The 24,536-nt window shown below is 40.2% G+C and overlaps 2 protein-coding genes and 1 long non-coding RNA gene across 5 annotated transcripts in view; 2 read left to right on the forward strand and 1 right to left on the reverse strand.

Moving 5' to 3' along the window:
• The window catches only part of LOC122205554 (phospholipid-transporting ATPase FetA-like), a 107,251-nt gene extending 103,662 nt beyond the window's left edge, over positions 1 to 3,589 (forward strand). Inside the window, exon 29 of the mRNA XM_042914020.1 lies at positions 2,755 to 3,589. Coding sequence (XP_042769954.1) covers positions 2,755 to 2,808 — 54 coding nt within the window. The 3' untranslated portion in view covers positions 2,809 to 3,589. The remainder of the gene's footprint in view (positions 1 to 2,754) is intronic.
• Positions 3,590 to 4,892: 1,303 nt separating this feature from the next.
• The window catches only part of RUSC2 (RUN and SH3 domain containing 2), a 67,058-nt gene continuing 47,414 nt past the window's right edge, over positions 4,893 to 24,536 (forward strand). For 2 of the 3 annotated variants that reach the window (XM_042914342.1, XM_042914341.1), the window contains exon 1: positions 4,893 to 5,184. The gene's annotated coding sequence lies outside the window, so the exon portion shown is untranslated. Of the gene's footprint in view, positions 5,185 to 15,964; positions 16,019 to 24,536 lie in introns of all 3 variants that reach the window. The other variant, XM_042914343.1, reaches the window with a different exon arrangement.
• LOC122205690 lies at positions 5,151 to 6,263 on the reverse strand. Its single transcript, XR_006196199.1, has 3 exons — positions 6,190 to 6,263; positions 5,711 to 5,761; positions 5,151 to 5,167 (listed from the first exon to the last, which is right to left on the reverse strand). It is a non-coding gene; the product is annotated as an uncharacterized LOC122205690 (long non-coding RNA).

Here is a 24,536-nt window from a genome sequence, read left to right on the forward strand (position 1 = left end):
AAAGCCATAATTTTAAAGTTTGAAGTTTAAAGAATTATTTTTTTAGTCTGGCTATTTTAATTATAGCAGTGAAGCTATATATATAAAGTGAAGTTATATATATAAAGTGAAGCAGTGACAAGTACTGGTTGCTACCTGAAAATGACCAGAAAATTCATGAAGTGTACAGTCTTATGGAGTGGGTTTAAAGAGTGGAAGACAAAATAAAATGGTTTTATAGTCATCCCTATCCCACAAATCCCATCCTTTCAAGGTTCCAATTTCTCTCTCTCTCTCTCTCTCTCTCTCTCTCTCTCTTCATCACATTCATCCACATGTACAAGTATTTACTGAGCATCTACTATGATCTGGGCACTGTTCTCAATGTAGAGATACAGTGAAAGCCAAAAATCAAAAAGGTTTCTACTATCATGGATCTTACATTCTATTAAGGGAAACAATAACAAAGTAAACAAGATCATTCAGATAATAAGTGCTATGAAGATACTTTAATAGTGAGGGACTGTGAGAAGGAAGGGAGAGCTACTTTGTATTTAGTAGTCATAAAAGGCCTTTCTGAAGAAGTGGCATGTGAAATGAGACATAAATGACTAGAAAGATCTAGCCTTGCAAAAATATAGTGGAAAGACATTATAAGCAGAGTAAATAGCTAGTTAAAAGTCCCTAAGATAGGAGCTATCTTTGTGTGTAGGAAAAAGACGCCAATGTAGACAAAACATGATGCACAAAGAGAAGGGTGTTTTGATAGATATGATGGGAAACAGTGGAGAGCTTTAAAGCCAGTTTGGAAGATTGTTCAGGCCACTCTCTGGACAATAGGGATGCAAAAGTGACATCAGGGAGACTATTTAGTAGGCAATTACAGTTGTCTAGGCATGGCATGGTGGTGGCTTGGATGAGGATAGAAGCAGTGGAGAAATAAGTAGATGATTAGAGGATATATTTTGAAGGTAGACTCAAAGGACAACATGGGTTGACTACCAAAGATGCAAGCACTGGTTTGTCAAATGATCCTATGGATTTACCCAATGGCTTCTTCTCTGAAAAGCAGGATACGAAATTCATGGATTACTGACTCTCCCCACACAGCCCCTGGTGAAGGGGTGAATTTGGGTGGTCATGTTTGGTGCCAGTTGACTCCACTACCCCTAGCCACAACTGGCCAAGAGTGGATCTATAACTCACTATAGCTTCTCTCTCTCTAGAAATTAGAATTAGAACTCTGGGAAACTAAGTCAGTGATAAGAACAGTTTCGGGAAGTGGGGCCTCCATTTTAAAGTGGCCATGATTTGCTGTATGAAGGTAAGTGAGCCAAGATACTTAGCCTGTAGCAAAAGCATAAGCAGATGTCCAAAGAGAAACAAAGATATTATTTCATTGCAGGAAAGAACCCCATGAGGGGCTTTCTGAAGTTGGGTTCCATAAGGACATCTTTTTCCCTGTTTTTGCCAATAGCAAAAACCCAGAGGCAATTCCAGTTTATATAGGCCAAGTTTAGACTTTTTCCTCATCTACAGCCTTTTAGGAACAGGGCAAGGTCACAGAACCATCTGGCTCACCCTGCACCTTTTCTTTAGGAACTTGCAGGAAAAATAATTTATTTACCACTGCCAGGAGAAGAGAAACAAGGGAGCAATTCTTTAAAAACATTTTTATGTTTGTTCGTTGGTTTGTTTAGAGAGCACAAGAAGGGAAGGGACAGAGAGAAGGAGAGGCAGGCTCCCAAGCAGGCTCCACACCATTAGTTGCAGAGCACAACACAGGGCTCAAACTCATGAACCACAAGATCATGACCTGAGCCAAGATCTAGAGTTGGAAGCCTAACCGACTGTGCCACCCAGGTACCCCAAGGGCACAATTCTTAGCCCCAACATTTCCCTGCAATTCTAGCTCCAAGATACATATCCAAGATACGTTCAGAGGTTTAGAGAAGACTCAGCATTGGAGGACCCTGGGAGTCATCATAGTCATTTGATCAACTTTACGCCCTGCCTCCAACAACACATTTTATTTATTTATTTATTTATTTATTTATTTATTTATTTATTTATTTATATTTACTTATTTTTATTTTAGTGGGCACCAGCGGGAGGAGAGGGGCAAAGGGAGGGAGAAAGAGGAGAGACAGAGAGAGAGAGAATCTTAAAAGCAGGCTCCATGCTCAGTTCAGAGCTTGATGCCTGGCTCCATCCCAGGACTCTGGGATCATGACCTGAGCAGAAATTAAGAGTCGGAACCTCAACTGACTGAGCCACCCAGGCTCCCCCAACAACACATTTAATTAAGCATTAAGTCCTATTGATTCTATATTCTAAATCTCTCTTAAATCTATCTCCTTTTATCTAACTCCTCAGCGACTGCCCTAATTCAGATCCTCTCACTTCTCATTATAATTACTACAGAGTCTCAATTGGTTTCTTTACTTTCCTGTAACTCAATATCCATGCTCTTACTAGAGTGAAATTTGAAAGTGCAAATCTGTTTGAATACTGGTAATAATGCAAAATGTTTCTATCCATGACAATGCAAACGATTCTTGTTCCTGATGATGCAAATTAATTTTGTCTGGTAGAAAAAATACACTTATAAAAGTCAAATCCTCATCTGAACCGGTTTTAGTTTCTTATTAGCTCCCTCACTAATTAGTGAGTTTAATATGTGTTTATTTTATATTTGTATAAGACTCATGATTTTACCTTTTCAAAAATTAGCTCATAACACAAATAACAGGAAGTAATCTTTGTTTATTGAAGACAAAAATGAGACTATATGAAATGATAGAAAGATGTGCCATGAACCCAGGGTAGAAGTCGAGCTGAGCCTCCAAAGTGGAACACACTGCTGGAAAGCCCCCCAGGAACCTCTTTGTGTCTACACTTGGCTCCTTTCTTTGAAACAGATTGATCCTTCTCAGCAAACTGCTTTTCTTTGCTACTCAGGCCATTTGGCAAGTAAAAGATGGTCACAGATCTCAGTTTCCATTGTGAGTCCAACTATGAATAAGGGTATAGTTCTCCCCCAATTCCAAATTCTCAGGGAAGGGATTCTGTTTGGCCTAGTTTGGATTAAGTCTCTACCCTGGACCACCTAACTGTACAAGCATACAACTTTTCATCAATCTCCCTAGCCTTCTCCACATCACCGCCCCCCCCCCAGAATTTTATTTCTGAAATTCAAATTTGATTTGTCATTCCTCCCACTGCATAAAGCCCTTCAGTGTCTCTCCACTGTTTACAGAATGAGTCCCAACTCTTTAGTATATCATAGGAAGCTCTTCAAAAGCCCCTGACTGTATCTGCTGTGCTCTCTCCATTATACCCCACACCTTAAGCATATCAGTTGTTTTGCCCCTGTGTTCTTTTGGACATGCTGATTCCCCTACACCCTTTACCATTCATTCTTCAAAACTCCGTTCACACCACTTCTGTGAAGCCTGAGGATGCATTACACAGCATGACATTTATCTGCTTCCTTGACTGTGAGCCAACAACCCTGTGAATGCATATGGTCTCAGTCTCTAACTTTCACGAAGCATGGAACCCAGGGAATTTATATTATTTGCTGAATGACCACCTGCCCACCTCCCACCCCATCCCCCACTGACCTTTGTCAGGAAGAGACAACAGGATCCTCAATGTCCCACATACATCCTGCCTTCCATGAGGAACAGGAAGAGCATGAGTTCTCTTAAAGAAAAAAGTTATTCATGACACTTGTTAAAGATGGTAAGGCAGACCTTAAAGGGCATCACAACAGGTATGGGGACCATTGAAATGGGATTTTGCAAATGGGGGAGAGATTGAGCTCAACTCAGACACCAACAAGAACAGGGAGGATTTTCTAGCCAAGTAGCAGTATAGGGGTCAGTGGATAGAAAATTACCGTCTTAGTCTGTGCAGGCAGCTATAATGAAATACCACGGACTCTGTAGCTTATAAACAACAAATTTACTTCTCACAGTTCTGGAGGCTAGAAATCAGAGATCAGAGTGGCAGCTTGGTTGGGTGAGGGGCTCCCTTCTGGGCAGCAGACTTCCCCTTGTATCCTCACCTAGAGGATTGGGCTAGGGAGCTCTAAGAGACCTCTTCCATAAGAGCACTCATTCAATTCATGTGGGTGCCACCTTCACGTTGCAACCACTTCTCAAAGGCCCCAGCCTACTAGAGCCATCACCTTCGGAGATATTTCCATGTGTGAATTTGAGAGACACAAACATTCAGACTATAGATAGCAATTGCTAAGAGGATACATCAGGGGTAAGGGGAATTCTTGCTAAAGGGTCTCAACAGAATTCTTGCTTGAAGGCAGACCAGGGTGGTAAGATACAAAGGGTGGTCAGATACCAAAGGTGGGGGATTCTAACTAAACTGACTTAGGAAGATTCTTGTTCAAACTGGATTCTATGGGGAAGCCCAAGGTCAGGCCTAGTCCAGCAGAGAACTCAGAGGATCCTAAAGTTTGGGTCAAAGGAGAGAGTCTTTGACAGTTCCAGGTTTTACCAAGATTCTTAACCTGGTGACGCATGGGGTACTTTAAAAAATATCACAGCCTGGGGCCTCCCAACCACCACTACACTCCCATCCCAATGATCCTGATTCAGCCGTCTCCGCCGAGGTCAGGCCTTGGTTTTGTTGCTCTGTTTTCATTTTCCGTTTTCCCTAAGAAGGTCTACCGAGGTGTCAGGGTTGAGACTTGCTGCTTTAGGCGAAAGTGGGTGCGCAGATACACCTGTCTTCGAAGCCATTAGGCCCACGCCCAGGGTCACCTGGGTTCCCGAAGACTCGAGGCGCGCCTCGCCGCGCACCGCCCCGAAGGGGCGGGGCGCGGGCCGCAAAAGGCGGGGCCACAGCGGAAGCCTCGCCGCTCCCCTCGCGGGAAAGCTCTGCGCGTGACTCGCTGCACCCATCACAGCGAGAAGCGGGGGAGGTGGGCCAAACACCGCGGGCCCGAAGGACCGAACCAACGCGCCGTCCGGAGGGGCGGCATGAGGGCAACCCAGATTGGACCATCGGCGCCGCGGCTGCAGGGGGAACCGGACATTACCAACCCGTCTGGAGAGGAGGGGGACGCCGGCCTGTCCCAGCTGCAACGCGACCCCAGAGGGGCGCGAGACGCCGCCGGCCGCGCCGCAGCCTCCACCAACGCCGCGGGCACCGTAGGATCACGCTGAGAAGAGAAACGAGGTAGGGACGTTTCTTTGGGGGCTGGCGGGGTCCGGAAGACCCATTGCCCTCACGTTCCAAACAATCCCTTAGGGGAAAGCTCTCTGTGCCGCCGCCCTACCCCTCAGCCCTTCTCCGTGGCTCTTCATCCCCACCCTGCCGGTCCACTCCCACCTTCCTTCCTCCTGACACTTCACCTCTACCATCCACTGAAGCCTCAAGCCCCAAAGACCAAACATCCCTTTGGGCGTCACCCCAGATCCACCCCAACCGTCTCCTCAAACTGCCCCTTCGGTGACACCCCTCAGCTGACTCGCGCCCGGCTGTCATCGTTGTACCCGCATCTCGGCCGCCGAGCACCCGACCCCAGGACTGTAGCCCGGGCCTCCGCATAGCCAGTCCCAGAGGGTCCTCGGTGCCCTCCGCCCCGTTGGCCCCCTGGCTCCCAAGTTGTCATCTTCCTGAACTAGAATAGGATCTTTTTGTCACTCTCACCTTAGAAAATGTTTGGCCTGACGTTTTGCCAGTCCCCTGACACCGCACTTACCTGCTGTGAAGGGCACGGTGATCCCGTGCTCAGGGCTGGCTCGGGACAATCCTGGAGGCAAAGACGATACAGTATTCATTTGTATCCCCAGCGCCAAGCACAGTGCCTGGCACATGTTATCAGCTCAGTTAAATATTTGATGGGTGTATAAATGAATGAATGAGCCCAATGCAGAGGGTGTGAGGCAGAGTGGTTTGGTGGGAAAGGTGTCTCCAGTTATATGAAAGGGGGGTGGGGTGGAAAGGAAGAGCATCTGGGGGATTACTTGTGATGCTCATATCAGGAGCCTAAAACTGAATATATTCAGTCTTTGAATTCATGAATCTAATTTCATTCTGGTAGGACCTTCTATGTATCATCTGTTTTCCACTCATGTTCTATTTACAAATATATATATATATATATATATATATATATATATATATATATATATATAAAAATGAGGGCTGGGAGCTGCAGAAATTCTTATTGGTAAGTACCTTAGAGGTGCCCAGATAAACTTGAAAGAGCTTTGCCCAAGTGACCTGCTCCTCTTGCCCTAGCGACTAACTACTCCCTCTGGGGAAAAATTCTGGAGACCAGCCACAGCCTTTAAAGCTGACTCAGTGTAGTCAGCTGGTGCTTCAGGACAGGTTGAGGAATGAAGGACCTTGTTGATTTTACCCTTTAGCTCCTGGGTACGCCCACTCACACTTCTCAGGGACCGTAGTGGTAGACATCCCAGGCAGGCCTAGTGTGATAGATATCAAAGATTCCTAAATTCTACTGTAGTATGATGAGGCCATATGGGCCTTTTATATCTTGGTAGGCCAGAGTCAGGCAGGGATTACCACTATGTGAACAGGGTCAGTAGTAATAGATGAGAATGTGAGTCTTTTAAAGATGGCATTCTCAAAGAACAGCCTGAAACCTGTTTTTGTTGATTCTTAGGAGGATAACCTGAACAGATTGAGATTCCTGAAGGTAAGACAGGGTTCAAAGACCTCAGTTTTGACCTAGGTTCTGTGAGGAAGTAGATGATTTTGCAGAGTGATGGAAAAATGGCTGGGAAGCTGTAGGAGTTGTTAAGCCGAGAAGTACTTGCCTGACCAGTACGGGCATTTATTGTAACTGGGGCTCAGGGTATTAGTCAGTAAAAATAGTGATTCGAGTTTTTTAGGAGGCAGTGTTATGGCTTTGGGGAAGGAAGAGAGAGCCCACCACTATCCCAGGTATTCTGTTAACTGTGCTCCTATGACCACAGGACACCTACCACCATTGTTTCTATTCCACGTTGAGCCAGGTCACAATCCAGTTTCCTCTGTTTTTTTTTTTACGCTGAGTCCCTTTTTGAGGCCAGGCCTAACAGGAAGCTGAGTATGTTCTCACCCATTTCTAGCTTTGATTTATCCTTTTTCACTTTCTTTTTTTCCCATCCTCTGATCTATCTTTATAAAGTAAGTCTTGGACCATAGAAACCCAAAGCAGGGAGGGGCTTCTGAGTTGGATTAAGCATAGGCATTGTGTCTGGAGACCAATACTTTTTTTATTTTTGGAGTGGGGGAGAGGGGTATCCAATACATTTTAAGGAGCTTTTTTTTACTTTTTCCTGTTTAGGCTCCCTGTTAAGTAAGACCTCAGTGAGCCCAGAACACTCTGGATTATTTGACTTATTTTCTCTTCAACTTTCAGTACTTAAGCATGTTGCCAGATAAAATACAAGATGCCAAGTTAAATTTGAATTTCAGATAAACAACAACGTGTCCTGTATTTTTATTTGCTAAATCTGGCACCCCTACTTCATGGGCAGGCTTATGTGTTCTAATTTTCTCTCTGCACACTTAGGACAATAACTCACCCTTTTCTTCTGTTACTCATACACAATGACTGAGCACTCTATTAAAAGTCTCTTGACTGAGACAACTCATGGCATGTTAGGGTAAGGGCAGGCTCTGTAGAGATTGATCAGTGTTTGGGTTACCCAGAAAACAACCACTCAGACATTGGCATATGATATTATAGTACCTGTCAAATGAGTCTGTCATGCAAAATAAGCATATTATTTTGAATGGCCAGATATCAACATGGCTCTGAAAGAGATGGCTGGTGTGGGAATGAGAGTGGGATGGGGGGAGTAGATTCTAACAAAAAAGTGTAACTCATAGGATAACCTTGTACCACATTAACTCTTTTTGTTAATTGTGGCAAAGTATATATAACATAAAATTTACCATTTTAACCATTTTTTTATCATTTTATTTTCATCATGATAAGTGTACTTTTTAATCCCCATACCCTGTTCTCCCTATTCCCCCACCCACCTCACCTCTGGTAACCAGCAGTTTGTTCTCTATAGTTAAGTCTGTTTCTTGGTTTGTCTCTCTTTCTCTCCTTTTTTTCCCTTTGCTCATTTGTTTTGTTTCATAACTTCTAAAAATGAGTGAGATCGTACGGTATTTGTCTTTCTCTGACTTATTTTGCTTAGCATTGTACTCTCTACCTCTGTCCATGTTGTTGAAAATGGCAAGATTTCATTCTTTTCTATGGCTGAATAGTATTCTCTTGTATTCATATACCACATCTTCTTTATCCATTTATCTATTGATGGACACTTAGGCTGCTTCCATAGTTTGGCTATTGTAAATAATGCTGCTATAAACATAGAGGTGCAGGTATCCCTTTGAATTAGTGCTTTTGTATTTTTTGGGTAAATATCCAGTAGTGCAATTACTGGATCGTAGGGTAGTTCTGTTTTTAATTTTCTGAGGAAACGCCATACTGTTTTTCACAGTGGGTGTACTAGTTTGCATTCCCACCAATAGTACAAGAGGGTTCTTCCTTTTTCTCATATCCTCACCATTGTTGTTTGTTGTGTTTTGATTTTAGCCATTCTGACAGGTATGAGGTGGTATCTCATTGTGGTTTTGGTGTGCATTTCTCTGATGATGAGTGATGTTGAGCATCTTTTCGTGTGTCTATTGGCCATCTGAATGTCTTCTTTGGAGAAATTTTAACCATTCTTAAGCATACATACAGTTCAGTGGCATTAAGTATATTCACATTGTCATCCATCCATCACCACCATGCATCTACAAAATGTTTTCATCTTCTCAAACTGAAACTCCATACCCATTAAACAGAACTCTCATTCCCTCTTCCCCAGAGCCTGGCAACTACCATTCTGCTTTCTTTCCCTATGAATTTGACTACTCATACTTCATATAAGTTAAATCATATATTTGTGACTAGTTTATTTTACTTAACATAATGTCTTCAGGGTTCATCCATTTTGCAGCTCGTATCTGAATTTCCTTCCTTTTTAAGGCTGAATAATATTTGTCGGTATATATGATATATCCTATTTATTCATTCATTTGTTAATGGACACTTGAGTTGCTTCCACCTTTTGGCTATTGTAACTAATGCTGCTGTGAACATGGATGTACAGATATGTTTGAGTTCCTGCTTTTAATTCTTTTGTGTGTATACCCAAAAATGGAATTGCTGGATTATGTGGTAATTTTATGTTTACTTTTTTGAGAAACCTGCATATTGTTTTCCACAGTGGCTGTACCATTTTACATTCCCACAATATAAAGTGTTCCAATTTTTCCACATCCTTGCCAAAACTTATTTTCTGTGTTTTTGTTTTGTTTTTAATAACAAACTAATGGATGTGAGGTGGTATCTCATTATGGTTTTGATTTGCATTTCTTTAATGACTAGTGATGCTGAGCATCTTTTCTTGGGCTTATTGGCCATTTTTATATTTTCTTTAGAGGAATGTCTATTGAAATCCTTTGCCCATTTTTTAATTGGGTACATGTCTTTCTTTGTTGAGTTGTATGAGTTCTTTATTCTGGATAGAAGTCCCTTACCAGGTATATGATAAGCAAATATATTCACTCTCCCATTCTGTGGGTTGCCTTTTTGCTCTGTTAATTGCCCTTTGATGCACAAAAGTTTTAAATTTGCGGGCACCTGGGTGGCTCAGTCAGTTGAGTGACTGACCCTTGGTTTTGGCCCAGGTCATGATCTCACATTTCATGAGATTGAGCCCCGCATCAGTCTCTGCACTGACAGCATGGAGCCTGCTTTGAATTCTCTTTCTCCCTCTCTCTCTGCCCCTCACCCCCTCAAAATAAATAAGTATACATTAAAAAAAAAAAAGCCAAAAGTTTTCAATTTTGGTGAAATAAAATTTACCTATTTTTTCTTTCGTCACCTGTGCTTTTGGCGTGATATTCAAGAAATCATTGCCAAATTCAGTTGGCATGAAGTTTCCTTTCTATGTTTTCTTCTAACTTCTTTATAGTTTTATGTATTATGGTTAAGTCTTTGACCCATTTTGAGTTAATTTTTGTACATAGTATACAACAAAAGCCCAACCTCATTCTTTTACATGTAAATATCAATTTTCCCAAAACCATTTATTGAAAAGACCGTCTTTTCTCCATTGAATAGTCTTGGCATTCTTGTCAAAAATCATTTGACCAAGTATGCCAGAGTTTATTTCTGGGCTTGCTGTTCTCTTCCATAGGTCTGTATGTCTGTATTTATGCCAGTACCACACTCTTTTGATTACCATAGTTTTGTAGTAAGTTTCAGAATTAGGAAATGTGAGACTCCCAAATTTATTCTTCTTTTTCAAGATTGTTTTGCTATTCAGGATCCCTTCAGATTCCATATGAATTTTAGGATGGATTTTTCTGTTTCTGGAAAAAATATTGTTAGCATTTTGAAAATGACTGCATTGAATCTGCAGAGTGCTTTGGATAGTATTTTGTTTATTATTATCTTTGGTTTACTATTAATGTGGAAGAACATTTAACAATACATTGGTTTGTTTGTTTTTTTTAAGATTTTATTTTTAAGTTATCTCTACACCCAACATGGGGCTTGAACTTACAACCCCGAGATCAAGAGTCACATGCTCCACGGACTGAGCCAGCCAGGTGCCCCTATTGTTGACTATAGGTACATTGTAGTACAGCAGATGTCTAGAATTTATTCATCTTGCTTTACTGAAACTTTATACCCATTGAACAACTCCCCATTTCCCTCTCCCCCAGCCCCTGGCAACCACCATTCCACTCTTTGATTCACTAATTTGACTATTGTAAGTATCTCATGTGAGTGAAATCAGGTAATGTTTTTCTTTTTATGCTTAGCTTATTTCACTTAGCATAATGTCTATGTTGTCACCTACTACGAGTTTTGATACCTCAACTATATTAAGTCTTGCAATCCATGAACACAGGATATCTTTCCACTTATTTGTGTCTTCTTTAATTTCTTCTTGCAGTGATTTATAGTTTTTAGTGTACAAGTCTTTTACCTCCTTGATTAAGCTTATTCCTAAGTATTTCATGCTTTTTGATGTTATTGTAAATGGAATTGTTTTCTTATTGTTCTTCGCTTGTGTATAGAAACACAGCAGATTTTTAGGTGTTGATTTTGTGTCCTGCAACTTTGCCAGATTCATTTATTAACTCTAACAGTTTTGGGAAGGATTCTTTAGGGTTTTCTGCTTGTAAGATCATGTCATCTGCAGACAGAGACTCAGATGCCTTTTATTTCTTTTTCTTGCCTATTGAATAAAAATGGGTTTGATGATTTGGTATGCAAATCCTTAATAGACACAGAGAACAATGCTGTATTTTAGCCTAGTGTATTGATTAGTGTTCATAGTGAATCATCAAGAAAAAGTTTTAAAAAAAGAAAAAGTTAATTTGTAACCTGTATACTATATGTAAAACAAAAGTGTATAAGTAAAAAGTACATTTTAAAAGAGTTTTATCAAAATACCTGAAATTTTTTAAAAATTAGTTTAAAATATTTTTTGATGTTTTTATTTATTTTTGAGCCAGAGAGAGCATGAGCAGGGGAGGGGCAGAGAGAGAGACACACACAGAATCTGAAGCAGGCTCCAGGCTCTGAACTGTCAGCACAGAGCCCGATGCAGGGCTCGAACTCAGACTGTTGAGATCATGACCTGAGCTGAAGTCTGACGCTTAACCGACTGAGCCACCCAGGCACCCTTAAAAATTAGTTTAGATACTTCAAAAAGAAATCCTGTGTTCTCTAGAATTCTTGGTTTAATAGGATAGTCTTTTATCTTCAGGAAGATAAGACACTGAGCTTTGAAATATCTGCTGTGTTTTTGTTTTGTGTGAGGTCCTATAGTCAAGGACGATGGATTGATAACAGGGTAGAGAGAAAAACTTGGCCAGCCAACCTCTGGCTAGACTTTAGTTATCTTAGGATCCAAAGTCTATACTTAACTTGCTTATCTTAGTATCTTAAAAGCTATATTTAACTTGTTTATCTGTTTTTATACTTTTGTACTTCTTTCTTTTATTGTACATTCTTTTAAAAAAGAAAATATAGCCTTATATTTAATATACTCAGGGAAAAATGGGAAGTTATGTTTATCCATGCTTAGGTGAAGGAAAAAAGGAAAACAGAGTATTCCTAAAGTCAGAATAGACAGAGTTCAGGTGACCCTAAGGAAAAAAGCCAAAACTCAAAAGGAGAAAGTTGGGGACCTACTGCTGATCCCATTCATCATGGATTTCTCTTACAAAATATTATTTTCTTGTTTTTTATTTTTCATTTAAAAGAAAAAAATTTTCACTTTTGAGAGACACAGAGCGTAAGCTGGGGAGGGGCAGAGAGAGAGGAAGATGGAATCCAAAGCAGATTCCAGGCTCTGAGCTGTCAGCACAAAGCCTGACATGGGGCTCAAACTCACTGACCACGAGACCATGACCTGAGCCAAAGTCAGATGCTTAACCGACTGAGCCACCCAGGTACCCCTATTTTTTATTTTTTAATTTTATATTATTATTTTTTAATGTTTATTCATTTTTGAGAGAGAGAGAGAGAGAGACAGAGCGTGAGTGGGGGTGGGGGTTGGGGACAGAGAGAGACACACACACACACAGTATCTGATGTAGGCTCCAGGCTCTGAGCTGTCAGCACAGAGAGCCCTATGCAGGGATCCAACCGAGGAACTGTGAGATCATGACCTGAGCCAATGCTAGACGCTTAACCAACTGAGCCACCCATGTGCCCCTATTTTCTTGTTTTTTAAAGTGTTGTATTCTACTTATTTAAGGATACAGCCAAACTTTATCTAGACCAACCTCTTCTCTGAGCATTTTGCATAGCTAGAGTTTTCTGTAAAGCTAATCATTTCCCTTAAATATCCCCCAAAGCATAATGATATAAACATTTCTGTCCTACTTATATATTACTAAATACCAAACCACCCCAAAACTTAGTGGCTTAAGGGTGCATGGGTGGCTCAGTCAATTGAGCATCCAACTCTTGATTTTGACTCAGGTCATGATCCCAGGGTTGTGGGATTGAGTTCCACATCGGGCTCCACACTCAGTAAAAAGATTCTCTCCCACTCTGCCCCTCTCCCCCGCTGCTTGCTCATGCATTCTCTCTCTCTCTCTTTTTCTCTCTCTCTCTAATAAAAAAAAATTTTTTTTAATACAACACAGTGGCTTAAAACAGTGATAGTTTTGTGAAGTGGCTAGATTGGTTTTCTGCAGTTCCAAAAGAAGAGTTCTAGAAATATTTTTAATAGGAGCACTACTGGAATGAATGAAGTCTTTCAGGGTGACTCCTTAGAAGGATTTCTTTTACTTGGTTGTATGAGAGCTATTCTACTTCTTTAAAATATTATTCTCTTTAATCAGGAGACTATAGATGCTGGAGAGGATGTGGAGAAACAGGAACCCTCTTGCACTGTTGGTGGGAATGCAAATTGGTGCAGCCGCTCTGGAAAGCAGTGTGGAGGTTCCTCAGAAAATTAAAAATAGACCTACCTTATGACCCAGCAATAGCACTGCTAGGAATATATCCAAGGGATACAGGAGTACTGATGCATAGGGGCACCTGTACCCCAATGTTTATAGCGGCACTCTCAACAATAGCCAAATTATGGAAAGAGCCTAAATGTCCATCAACTGATGAATGGATAAAGAAATTGTGGTTTATATACACAATGGAATACTACGTGGCAATGAGAAAAAATGAAATATGGCCTTTTGTAGCAACATGGATGGAACTGGAGAGTGTGATGCTAAGTGAAATAAGCCATACAGAGAAAGACAGATACCATATGGTTTCACTCTTATGTGGATCCTGAGAAACATAACAGAAACCCATGGGGGAGGGGAAGGAAAAAAAAAAAAAAAAAAAGAGGTTAGAGTGGGAGAGAGCCAAAGCATTAGAGACTGTTAAAAACTGAGAACAAACTGAGGGTTGATGGGGGGTGGGAGGGAGGGCAGGGGGGGAGGGAGGGCAGGGGGGGTGATGGGTATTGAGGAGGGCACCTTTTGGGATGAGCACTGGGTGTTGTATGGAAACCAATTTGACAGTAAATTTCATATATTAAAAAATAAAAAAAAAAAAAATAGAAATAGAAAAAAAAAAATAAAAAAATAAAATAAAATATTATTCTCTTTACTTTATACTTACAGCTATAGTTAACTTCTTAGACAAGGTAATGTTTATTTCAGTTTATTGGCTGATTTATGTGATGTGCTTTGCTTGACATCCAACACAGCAACCTACAATATCATTAGTTTATTCATCCCTAATGATAATGATTGGAGAAGGGAGGCCTGGAAGCAGAACCACCTGCCTCATTATGCATTTGTGAGTCCTTTCTAGTAACAAGTGGTAGTAAAAGAGAGTTAACAAAGATCATTGACCTCATGAGAACAAAAGACAGCTGTGGCTCTGTATTGGCTTGTGAAGGTCTGTAGTAAAGAATAGAGAATCTCAAACTTTTTAAAGAAGGGAGTTCTTTGTTCAAGTATATTCCACAAGAAAGTGGATACAAAAAGATAAAATCTTAAAAAAAAAAAAAAAAGGTAAAATCTGAGCTGTTTTCGTTGAAGGCAAGGAGTTGGGGGAAGTAGAGTCTAACCTGGTCATTCTCTTTCCCTCCTTTCCTCTCCGTTCCCTTCACCTCCCTTTCACAGTCCCCTGAGGGAGCTCTGTAAACCACAGTTTGAAAACCACTGATAAAGACGATTCTGCTGAGTCCTGACTCCAAAGTAGTTAAAGATTCAAATAAATGGTTGAGTTTGAGATCCCATCATCTTCAGTTGACCACCCACCAGTAGCCAATCATGATATGAGAGAAATATAACCAAAATGTGTTCTGTATACATATAAATTCCTATGTGAAACCAATAGCCTTAATTTAACAAGCTGCTTGGAACCAGGAATGAATTAGATCCCTGTTGCCCTTTAATCTAAGACCTGTGCTAACTTGTTTACCCTTTCAAGCCCAAAGCCAAGAAAATGTTTTCTAGCCATACTTTCTGGTTTATAGTATATAAAAAATTTTTGATTTTAGATTATTTTATAATAGTGTATATGCTTTAGGGGTGCCTGAGTGATTCAGTTGGTTAGGCTTCTGACTCTTGATTTTAGCTCAAGTCATGATCTTGTGGTTTGTGAGTTCAAGCCCCATGTCAGGCTCTGCACTCACAGCACGGAGCCTGCTTAGGATTCTCTCTCCCCGCACCCCCCCCCTCAATAAATAAATGAACTTAAAAAAATTTTTTTTATGTATATGCTTTAAAAATATATACGTTGAACATTGGAGAGCTCTGCCTTTCCTTCCCTTTGAGTACCCTTAGTCTGCCTAATTTCCTCTAGTCATGTGCTTTACTTCAGGTGCATAAAAATAACCTAGATCACCCTTGAAACTCTGATTCAGTAAGTCTAGAGCCCAAGTAATTTGCCTTTCTAATACATTCCGGATAAAGCTCATTATGCCGACCCATTGACCACACTTTGAGTGGAACTAGCGTTAGATCCACACTCTAATCTCAGCCTCTTAATAATCAGTGGTTCTCAGAGTGAATCAATGTAAAGACTTTTTTTTGGAGGGTGCACGGGGAGGGCCCCATGTACAAGATCCAAGAATTGAAGGCGAATACTGCCACTGTCGAAGAGTGTTATTTGGGACATATCATTTCCACATTGGATTTTCTCCCTTTAGAGGTTAGGATTATAAATCTCTCATTCAAGATTAAAGGATTGTGGAGAATAGTTCTAAAGAAATCTATTAGCTGCATTACTAATGCTTTAAACCTAGAAAATATTTAAGCTTAAATATATTTTTATGGAGAAAGATGAAATGAAAGGTACTGTGACATTTTGCTTTTGAAACTTAAAGCAAAATCTTATTTTACTTAAAAATATTTTCTGAAATATATTTTGTCTTTTTTTCTAATATAGGTGAATATGCTCACTGTGGAGAATCTAAAAAATAAAGACAAGTATAATATGAAGGTATACTATTGAACGGTTCTTTTTTTTTTAACATTTTATTTATGAGAGAGAGAGAGAGAGCACATGCATGGTGATGAGTAGGAGAGGTGGAGGGGTGGGGGGGGGGGGGGGGAAACAGAGGACATGAAGCTGGCCCTGTGCTGACAGCTGAGAGACCTGTGTGAGGCTCAAACTCACAAATTGTGAGATCATGACCTGAGCTGAAGTTGGATGCTTAACCATTTGAACCACCCAGGCGCCCCTACCATTGAGTGGCTCTTGAAAGCCACATTTTTTTAATTGAGGTATAATTGACATACAACATTTATATTAGTTTCAGGTGTACAACATAACGATTCAATATTGGTATAAATTGCAAATGACCACCACAATAAGTCTAGTTAACATACATACACATACACAATACATAGTTACAAAAAATGTTTTTCTTGGGGTGCCTAGGTGGCTCAGTCAGTTGAGTGTCTGACTTTGGCTCAGGTCATGATCTCACAGTTTGTGGGTTTAAGCCCCACATTGGGCTCTGCACTGACAGCACAGAGCTTGCTTCAGATTCTTGGTTTCCCTCTCTCTCTCTCTCTCTCTCTCTCTCTGCCCCTCCCCAACACCTGCCTGCATATGTGCACCTGCCTCACTCTGTCAACAATAAACATTAAAAAAAAAAAAAGGTTTTTTCTTGTGATGAGGATTTTGAAGATTTACTCTCTTAGCAACTTTTGAATATGCAATATAGTATTTTTTTAAGTTTATTTATTTTGAGAGAAAGCATGAGTGGTGGAGGGGCAGAGAGAGAGGGAGAGAGAGAATCCCAAGCAGGCTCTGTACTGTCAGCACAGAGCCTGACACAGGGCTCAATCTAATCATGAGATTATGACCTAAGCTGAAATCAAGAGTCTGACACTTAACCTGCTGAACCACTCAGGCAGCCCTGAATATGCAATATAGTATTAACTATAGTTGCTGTGCTATACATTACATCCTTGTGACTTATTTCTTTTATAACTGAAAGTTTGTACCTTTTGACTCCCTTCACCCATTTCTCCCACCAGGCAACCTTCCCCTCCCTCTGACAACCACCAATCTGTTCTCTGTACCTAAGAGCTTGTTTTTTTTTTTTGTTTTGTTTAGATTTTGCATATAAATGAGATCATATGGTATTTGTCTTCCTCTGACTTATTTCACTTAACATAATGCCCACAGGCATCCATGTTGCAAATGGCAAAATTTCCCTGTTTCCAATGGCCGAATAATGAGGAACTGTATACATATGGTTCTGACTCAAATCCTTCCCTTGACCTACAAGAATATTTCTACTCCTCCTCTAAGCATCTACTCTTATGACCTCCTTTCTGAAATCTTTTCTAACTACCCCCAGAAAACTTGGGTATGATTTCTATGCTTCCATTGGCCTTGTCTAGGGCTCCATTATAACAGGTAACACCTAACCATAAACTCTGAATGCAGGAATAGTCTTTGAATCCAGGATCTCTTAAAGATTTAAAGAGATCCTGGTCTCATCCATTTTTTGAAGTTCTTTATATATTAAAAATCACTGGAATCCAAAGCAGGATTATTGTAATTTTGGTATATTTTAAATATTTACATAAACAAACTAATTTATTTTAATACAAAAATGACCATAGGGGTACCTGGGTGGCTCAGTCGGTTGGGCAGCTGACTTGGGCTCAGGACATGATCTCACGGTCCATGAGTTTGAGCCCTGTGTCAGGCTCTGTGCTCACAGCTCAGAGCCTGGAACCTGCTTTGGATTCTGTGTCTCCCTCCCTGTCTGCCCCTCTCCCACTCATGCTCTGTCTCTCTCACTTTCAAAAATAAATAAACATTAAAAAAATTTTTTTAATGACTGTATGTAGGATAATAATCACGTGATCGTTTCAATAGATGAAGAAAAACCATTTGACAAGTCCATAATAAAAACACTCAGCAGGGGCACCTGAGTGGCTCATTCAGTTAAGCGTCCAACTTCAGCTCAGGTCATGATCTCATGACTCATGAGTTCGAGCCCTGCCTTGGGCTCTGTGCTAACAGCTCAGAGCCTGATGCCTGCTTCAGATTCTGTGTCTCCCTCTCCTGCTCACGCTCTGTCTCTCTCTGTCTCAAAAGTAAATAAACATTTTAAAAAATTTTAAACACTCAGCAAACTAGAAATAGCAGAAAACTTCCTCAAGCAGATAAAGAGCATCTACAAAAAATCCCACAGCTAACATACTTCATGGAGAAAGACAACTAAAAACTTTCCTTATAAGGTCAGGAACAGGAGAAAGATATCTGTTCTTGCTACTTCTTTTCAATATTGTACCTGAAGTTCTAGCCAGAGCAATTAGGTAAGGAAAAGAAATAAAAGGTATCCAGATTGAAAAGAAAGAAGTAGAACTATTTCTGTTTGCAGATGACATTAACATGTACGTAGAAAATCCTAAAGAATCCACAAAAAAACTATTGTAAATAATAAATGAGTTCAACAAGATTGTAAGATGAAAGATCAACGGGTATAGGGTTTCTTTTAGAGGTGGTGAAAATATTCCAAAATTAGATTGTGGTGATGGTTGCACAACCCTGTGAATACACTAAAAACCACTGAATTGTACATTTTTAAAAGGTAAGTTTTATGGTATGTTAATTATATGTCAATCAAGCTATTTTTTAATGACTACATATATAAATTAATTTGTATATAAGGATTAAAGGCTAAGTTTGAGGCCTTTTGTGAAAGTCAGGCTTGAACCAAAGGTCTTCCTGTTCCTTAGGTGGTTTTCTGCTATATGTTCATGTGCCTAACACAATGTCTGACAGATAGTATAAGTTCAGTGAGTATTTGTATAATGAATGAATTATAGTAACCGAACTGACTTAAATTAGCCTAGTTCAGCAAATGTACATTACTGAGGTATTTTTGCTTTCATCAAAGATCCATGAATTTAGTTACATCCACAGAAATTCTAGCCTGGCCCCAGGATGAGTTTGGTTTTAGCCCTATAAAACAAGTTTTAGGGGTACTTGGGTGGCTCAGTCAGTTAAGCATCTGACTTTTGGTTTCAGCTCAGGTCAAGATCTCATGGTTTCATGAGTTTAAGCCCCACCTCGGGCTCTGTGCTGGCAGCATGGAGCCTGCTTGGGATTCTCTCTCCCTCTCACTCTCTGCCCCTCCCCCACTCACACTGTCTCTGTCTCTGTCTCTCTCAAAATTAATAAACTTAATAAAATAAAACAAGTTTTAAAGAAGACAAAATGGCTGGTAGACTAGATAAAGACCTTTTAAAAAGAAGATCTATTAATCAAGCTAAACATGAACTGAATCATAAGTAGGAGTTTTTAAAAATAAATAAGTGCAGAAAAACCTTGGTTTGCGAGCATAATTCATTCCAGAAACATACTTGTAATCCAGAGCACTTGTAAATCAAAGTGAATTTCCCCACAAGAAATAATGGAAACTCAGATGATTTGTTCCATAACCCAAAAATATTCACATAAAAATGGCTACAATACTGTAATATAATACAAAATAATAAATAAAATACAAAATATAAAGAAAAATAAACCAATTAACCTGTATTTACCTTTGAAAACCTTCATGGCTGGTATGAGGGAGACAAGAGTTATTTAGGGTTATTGTGAAGGACGACTTTCACTATCACTAACAGAATCAATGCTATCTATTGGCTCAATGGAATCTTTTTTCTTTTCGTGCAACTTTAACAAGGAACCTATCCAATGACACTTGCTTTTGCCTCCTTTTGAGGATTTCACGGAAACATGACATTGCATTGTTGTTAAATTCATCACTTGCAGTGCTACAGCCTTATTTGGGTGGTGCTTTTCTACAAAAGTTTGCACTTGTTTCCCACATTTTACACATCTCCCTAATATCATTTGAAGTGAGGGATTCCTCTGCCTTTTTCTCTTCCTCCTCTGCAGACGAGATGCAGACATAGAGTTCTTATAAAATCTTGTAATTGGGGCCACTCTCATACCTTGTTCATACTTCGAAGATTTCCTTTTTAACTTCCACTGTAATCATCTCCTTCTTCTTAACCACCTTTCTTTTCAACATTTTTCTGCATAGGGGCCGTTATATACACTCGCATGGATGTTGACTATAGTATAGTATTAATCAACTCTTGTCATATACTATATTTCATGTAACTGGCAATCAGGCAGCAGGCAGCCTGACCGAGAATGAAGCAAAGCATTCCTAAGCTTACTCTTGAATGGAAAAGCAAAGGACTGTCCATAGGTGCTTTGAAGTGACAAAAAATACAGTAGTGCCGTTGTGGGCACCTGCTTACATTCTGAAAAATCACTGATTTCTGCTAAACACCACGGTCTGAGAGTGAGCATCCAAGCATGGGAGACAATTACCCACAATCCCGCAGAGAGGGAGAGAGAGAAGAATCATTGGCTCAGTTGCGATCCTGTGACATGTGGCGTCATGTACTACTCTTATTGCGAGACATCACTCGTTTATCAAGTTAAAATGTATTAGAAATGTTTGCTCGTCTTACAGAACACTTGCAGAACAAGTTACTCAAAATCCAAGGTTTTACTGTATATAATAACAATTTAAAAATAAAACAATAATAATAAAATAAATTTAAATCACCTGTAATTCCATCTGCCTATCCTTTCTGTTTATGTGCATATATAAAGTTTGTAGGAATATAATTATAGCATTAAAATTATTTTGTATTCCACTTCCTTTTAACATTATTTCATAAGCATTTTCCCATGTTGCTATTTAGACTTTATGGTTTATGGCTTAGTGTATTCCATTCACTTGTTAAAGTACCCTCAATGGTAGCCCTTTAACTTAATTAAAACTTAATTCACATTATAATCATTCTTTTAAAAATATATTCATCTAGGATTCCTGGGTGGCTTAGTCAGTTAAGCCTCCAACTGTTGATTTCGGCTCAGGTCATGATCTCATGGTTCGTGGAATTGAACCCTGCTTTGGGCTCTGCTCTGACAGAGTGGAGCCTGCTTGGGATTCTTTGTCTCCCTCTCTCTCTCTCACCTTCCTCTGCTTGCACAAGCATGTGCAAATGCTTGCTCTCTATCTCAGAATAAATAAACACTAAAGAAAATAAAACATTGTTAAAAATATATTCATCTAGGGACACCTGGGTGGCTCAGTCAGTTGAGTGTCCGATTCTGGATTTCAGCTCAGGTCATGACCTCACGATTTGTGAGTTCAAGCTCTGCACTGTCAGTGTGGAGCCTGCTTGGGATTCTCTCTCTCTCTCTCTCTCTCTCTCTCTCTCTCTCTCTCTCTCTCTCCTTCTATCTGCCCCTCCTGTGCTCACTCTGTCTCTCTCTCTCTCACTCAAAATAAATAAGTAAACTTTAAAAAATAAAAATAAAATAAAAATGTATTCATCTCATAAAACCCTAACCCTAAAAGAACATAATCCCTCATCTTCCCTGTCTGTACTCAAATAGTTACGCATTGCTGGAGAAAATTGTACAGCCCAGCATATTTAGTACCACTTGAAATTCATCATCACCAGATTTATGTTGGCCATCAATCTTACTATATTTTTCTAACAAAGTTGTTCCTCCACTCTTTATAACAAATATTTTATACTTTCATTGCCTTCTGCCCTCCTTTTTTCCCTCCATGCACTCTGTTGATGATTATTACTCATGCACTTCAGAAAGAAAAAAGTCATAAAACATGAACTCTCTCACTTTCTACTACCAACCTGCAAATGTATCTACAGACATCCTCTCTTTACTAGTTGGAATGGAGGAAATATCCCAGCTCCCAACAAAGGCTAATCCCTCCCTGGTGCACTGGATTGCATTTCCTCCTACATTATCTTTTCAGCCATGGTAGAACCCTGAAATATTTGCAGTTGGTTGCCTGCCCGACAACTACTTTCCCATTGAAACCAAACAGAGTTTATTTAGGAGAGTTTATCCACCTTCCTCCCCATTGGCCTCTGAATATTAACATATCTGGATGTAATGGTTGCGATGGTAATAGCCATCCTGTCACCTAATAGAAAGTCTGAGTGACACGCTGAGGGTCTGAATTAACTCTCCCCTCAGAATTCTATCTTTGGTCTCCTTGATATGTATGGCTAATAAACTTCTGTTGATTAAGCTGTTTTGAGATTGTTTTTTATATCCATACAGCAGAGTATCATACCTAAATGATATGCATTTTAAGCTACCCCAAGTAAATCCAGAGTAAAAACACTGTGATTGCTATACAAATGGAACTTCAGAACAAGTCCCTAATGCCATCCCATTCCTACCCACCCCTTCTGATGTGTTTGCTGATCCCAAATTCAACCTGTATAGAAATTCTGGAGCTACTACTGCTTCTCAGGATGTTGCTTATCATTTAATCCCTCTCTTTTCTAAATCTTCAACATTGGTGGGAAGGAAGTTAGGAAAGGAAAGGAGAGGGGAGGGGAGGAAAAAGGGGAGGAAGGAAGGGAGGGAGGGAAGAAGGAATACAGGTACATTTTCCAGAACTGAAGAACATGAGTCTCCATTGAAAGGGCCCACTGTGTGCCCAATACAGCAAATAGAAATAACCTACCCAAGGGTACCTCATTGTCAAAATTTGGATCACTGGACATATGGAGAAATTTCAAAATTCTTTTAAAAAAAGGATTATGTATAAATATCGGGAATCAGAATGGCATTGGACTGAACAATAATGGAATCGAATTAGCAAGCAATGGAGCAATGCTTTCAAATTTCTGAGAAGAATTTACTGGTGGCCTAGGATTTTATGCACAGCCAAACTATCATCTGTCTCAGAAATAGTCTCAATTCCTGCCCCTTGGGAACCTTTGCCCAAAGATTGAGTTGATAGCCCTTGAAAATGGTGTTGAAGGAGAGCCTAGAATTATAGCAATAGTTGTAGGAATTAGAAGAGAGTATAGCCTAGAAAGACTTTTCTAAAACAGAAGCTATAGGACTTGGGGAGTGTCACATGGTGCACATGTCTGGAACTAATTAGACCTTTCAAAAAGAATCTTGTCAGCCCGAGAGCTTATGTGGAGGACTTGCTTTCACCATGTTTGACTGACATTGAACGATTTAGGTAGTCAAGAGCCTGAATTCACTGTGTTCACTGGATGGGAAATTCTTGATTCACAGATAAGTTGCAAACTTACTCTAACCTTCTTTTCTTTATATTCCTATGAGATGTTTTCTGGGGCAGAGCCACTTTACAACTTACAGAGGATAAAGAACAGAGCCATGAAGAAAGGTTAAATAATTTGAGGTGGTGTGCCTATTGAAAAGAAAAACATGGGTATGATAGTGACAAGGTTCCCTGTTGTAAGTTGAACAGTAGTGCAGTCTTGAAAAGGCAATAGGATGTTCAAGAAAAGAAGAAATTCCTGATTCACACTTATTATAGTTACCATTCACCAAGCCCTTACTAGATACCAGTCACTGCACTAGATGTTTTCTGTATCTTCTAACTCCCACTACCATCCTGTAAGAGAGGTATTATTATCCCCATTTTATAGCTGAAGAAACTCAGGCTGAGAGGGATCAAATAACTTGCCCTGTGCTACAGAATTCATCCTTAAGAGCAGAATTACATACCAACCTTTTCGTAACTGTACGTTATACCAGGTACCAGGTCTGTTTTTGTCACATAATACAGTATCAGGCATTTCATAGGTATTCAGTTAATATTGACTGACTGATTAGTCCTTGTGCAAGACTTTGGCATCTGAGGTTCTTCAGGCCACAAATTCCTCCATAAAGTAGGAAAGGAAGGCCTTCCAGAGCTTTGTTGGTGTGCTTCTAGGTCAGGCTATTAGATTTCCCAGGCCCAGCATCCTTTGAGTGAGCCCCAAAGGCTTGATTCGATTTGGGCTCTGGTTTTGGCAGTGGGGCTTGTCCTTGTTCTGAGATTTTAACTATAAATTGGATCAGACTATTTCTACAACTCAGTGGGTCCACCCCTGAGGGGCAATGGGAGTTCAGTTACTACTTTCTCTGATGGAACTTCCCCATCCCTACACAGAGATGTCTCCAGTATAGGTTGGCCAGGCAGGAAATTCCAAACCCTTTTCCTGAAACTCTAAATAGCTTGAGGAATCTCTCTCCAGCTAGAGTTGGAAAGGCTCCCAGCAAAGAGCTGGGTCTTATGTAACTTTATAGACTGCCCATTTTTAGGAAAAAACAAACTGTTCCTCAGCTAGTGCTGGACTCTTTGAGACACATCCTGCATTCTTTGCTGAATGCTCAGCAGCCCCACTGGAAGCAGCTCATAGGACAGAGTTGAAGACCAGTGAGGTTAAGTGGGGAGAGATGAAGAAAAGGGGGTGGAGGGGTGCAGTCTGTCATTCTGGCTGGAACACGCTGTTCTGGTTCTCATGGTTCAGCTCCCACTAGCAATAGAGGGAGTGCGGTGAGTGTGAAGGGAACTCCAGGAGAGGAATTATACCCAGGCATATTTGCCCTGCTCATTCCAGAAGCCAACCACTGTACTCGGGTGATCCTCTCAGCACCCCACACCCCAGCA

Source organism: Panthera leo, chromosome D4 (assembly GCF_018350215.1).
Source record: "Panthera leo isolate Ple1 chromosome D4, P.leo_Ple1_pat1.1, whole genome shotgun sequence".
Classification (NCBI taxonomy): Eukaryota; Metazoa; Chordata; class Mammalia; order Carnivora; family Felidae; genus Panthera; species Panthera leo.